Below are 2,897 nucleotides of genomic sequence, written 5' to 3'. Positions count from 1 at the left end.
CTGGTAGACAGTGGGGCAGCCAACCGAAGCAGCCCAGCCCAGCCTGGCGGAAGGCGGGGCCTGCACCAGCCGCCGGGATTCCTGGGGCTTCTTCCCAAGCTGGCTCTTGCCCCTCCCGCTCTGTGCCAGGCACTGGGCAGGGAGGTGGGTCTGTAGCTGCTTCCTGGATCGTGCCCTACCTCCAGTGGCTGCCCAGACCCTCCCCGTGAGCTACCCCACCCCAGCCCCACCTGGACCCTTCCTTACCTGACACCAGCACGCTCATGATGGCCTCCAGAGGCCGGTTGTTGTCCAGTGCGCGGCTCAGCTTCAGCTCGCCCGTGGAGGCATTGAGCAGGACCAGGCTGAGTTCATTTCCCCGCTCAAAGCTGTAAGTCAGACTATCTGAGATATCAGGGTCATGGGAAGGAACTCTGCCAATAGCACCCCCAGGGAAGCTGCTTGAGCGGTTGGTGACATAGTTGTTGAAAAGGATCTCAAAGTTGCCCAGCACTGGTGGGCAGAGGAGCTGACGTGGCCTGGATGACCAGGACGTACTCAGGCCGGTCCTCATAGTCTAAGTCTACCAGGGCTGTCAGCTCCCCAGAGAAGATGTCCAGCTGGAAGACCTCAGGGATGTTGCCCTCCACAATCTGGTACATAATCTGGGCATTAGTGCCTTCATCGGGGTCAGTGGCTGTGACCCGGGCCACGGCCATCCCAATGGGGCTGTTCTCTTCCACAAACACATCAAACTCATCCTGCTCAAAGACAGGGGATTGTCATTCACATCCAGCACAGTGACTGTCACTTCCATGGGCGTGCGGGCTGGGGCATCCCCTTGTCCACTGCATATGCCCGCAAGACATACTGGGCCACGTTCTCTCGATCCAGCCTCCGCAGCGTTCGCACGATGCCTGACGTGGACTCGACAATAAAGTCACCGTCTCCATCGTCGCCTCCTTGGAAAGTGTAGAAGACTCTGCCATTAAGTCCAGAATCACGATCAGTGGCAGAGATCTGCAGGATGCTAGTGAAGGGTGGCACATCCTCATAGACACTGCCCTGGTAGGAGTTGCACAGGAACTGAGGGGCAACGTCATTCACGTCGTTCACCAGGATCTCCAGGTAGGTGGTGTTGGACTTCTGGGGAATGCCGTTGTCCCGAGCAGTAATGGCCAGGGTATAAGACACTTGGTCTTCGTAGTCCAGCTCAGCCTGGGTGGTGACGGCCCGTGTCTGCATTGATGCAGAATTGGGGATTGTATCCTCCATGAAGTAGGTGATGCGGGCATTCTCACCTGTGTCCTCATCCGTGGCGCCGATCAGCACCACTGTGGTGCCTGCCGGCCGGTCCTCATTCACTGTATAGTGGGAGCTCTGAAAGACAGGACGATGGGTGTTGGCGTCGGTGACATTCACCACAATCTGTGCCGTGTCCTGCCGCGTGCCATCAGAGGCGGTAACAGCCAACACATACTGCCGCTCAAGTTTGTAGTCCAGTGGCAGGGCAAGGGATACCAGCCCACCACCACTTTGGCTGGTGATGGAGAAGCGGTTTCGGGTATTGCCACTGGTGATCTGGTAGGTGATGACACTATGAGCATCACGGTCCACAGCTGACACCGTCACCACGCTAGTGCCCACAGCTGCATCCTCATTGAGCCGCACTGTGTACTCGGGTTGGGTAAAGGTTGGATTGTTGTCGTTGACATCCAGGACAGTCACACTGACGCTGGCCGAGGCAGTGAGTGCTGGAGTGCCATGGTCTCGAGCTTCTACCCCAAAGCTGTAGAAATCAACTTCCTCCCGGTCCAGTTCGGCAGCCACAGAGATCCAGCCTGTGCCATTGTTGATGGTGAAGGGGAAGTCAGGTCCCACCCCAGCAAGGCGGTATTCCAGGCGGGCATTGTCACCAGCATCAGCGTCGATGGCCTGGATGTGGAGAACCAGGTAGCCTAAGGGTACGCTCTCCAGGACAGTAGCCTGGAAAGGGGTGCTGACGAAGATGGGGGCATTGTCGTTGATATCCAGGACCTGCACTGTCACCAAGCCAGAGACATTAGAGTGGGGGACGGCCACCATCCTGTGCTCACACCCGTAGGGTGTACTCCTTGGTGGTCTCATAGTCAAGAAGGCTTACCACATCCAGAGCTCCAGTCTGGGCATCCAGATAAAACTGTCCCCGAGCGTTGCCACTCATGATGCTGTAGTGCACCAGGGCATTGCTCCCCTTGTCTCGATCCAAGGCTGTGACTCGGAGTACTGGGGACCCCGGAGTCACGTCCTCCCTCACCTGGACCACATAGCGCTTCTCACTAAACTGGGGGGCATTGTCATTGTCATCCTCCACAGAAAGGAAAACAGCGGCTGTGGTACTCCGAGGACCTGGGTCCCGACCCTGGTCACTTGCCTCTACCGACAACTGGTAGGATTCCACCTCTTCCCGATCCACAGGGTCACGGGTTCGGATCACCCCAGAGCGAGGGTCGATCTCAAAGACTTCGGAGGGGCTCCCCCCAGGCCCCTCCAGCAAGCGGTACAGAATATTGGCATTGGGAGGGGCATCACCATCCGTGGCCCTGACAGTGAGCACTTCATAGCCAACCTCCAGGTTCTCCCTGAGGCTCTCCTTGTACTCCTGCTGCTCGAACACAGGGTCATGATCATTGGTGTCAGTAACCAAGATGGTGAGTGTAGCCAGGGCACTTCGTCGGGGCATGCCGTGGTCCTGCGCCGTGACCCTGAAGACATGGGTGCTCTTGGTCTCACGATCCAGCTCCTCAGCTGTGGTTACTGCACCAGTGATTGGGTCCAAGGAGAAGAACTGGTTGGAGCGGCTATCAAAGAGGGCATCCATGGTGTACTCAAGTCGACCTGCCTCGCCCTCGTCTGGGTCGATGGCCCTCAGGGATGCC

General features: G+C 57.8%; 1 protein-coding gene across 1 annotated transcript; it reads right to left on the bottom strand.

Moving 5' to 3' along the window:
- Window positions 1-235: 235 nt before the first annotated feature.
- Window positions 236-2,891, bottom strand: LOC108524896 (cadherin EGF LAG seven-pass G-type receptor 2-like). The gene is given in 3 exon segments (XM_017865992.1): window positions 236-757; window positions 760-804; window positions 807-2,891. Coding segments are annotated over 3 exon segments (1,626 nt in total). The 5' UTR covers window positions 2,107-2,891; the 3' UTR covers window positions 236-476.
- Between the last annotated feature and the right edge of the window lie 6 nt (window positions 2,892-2,897).

Source organism: Rhinopithecus bieti, unplaced genomic scaffold (assembly GCF_001698545.2).
Source record: "Rhinopithecus bieti isolate Rb0 unplaced genomic scaffold, ASM169854v2 repeat_28009, whole genome shotgun sequence".
NCBI lineage: Eukaryota > Metazoa > Chordata > Mammalia > Primates > Cercopithecidae > Rhinopithecus > Rhinopithecus bieti.
The sequence above is the reverse complement of the archived record's forward strand: the minus strand, read 5'-3'. Positions and strand labels throughout refer to the sequence as shown.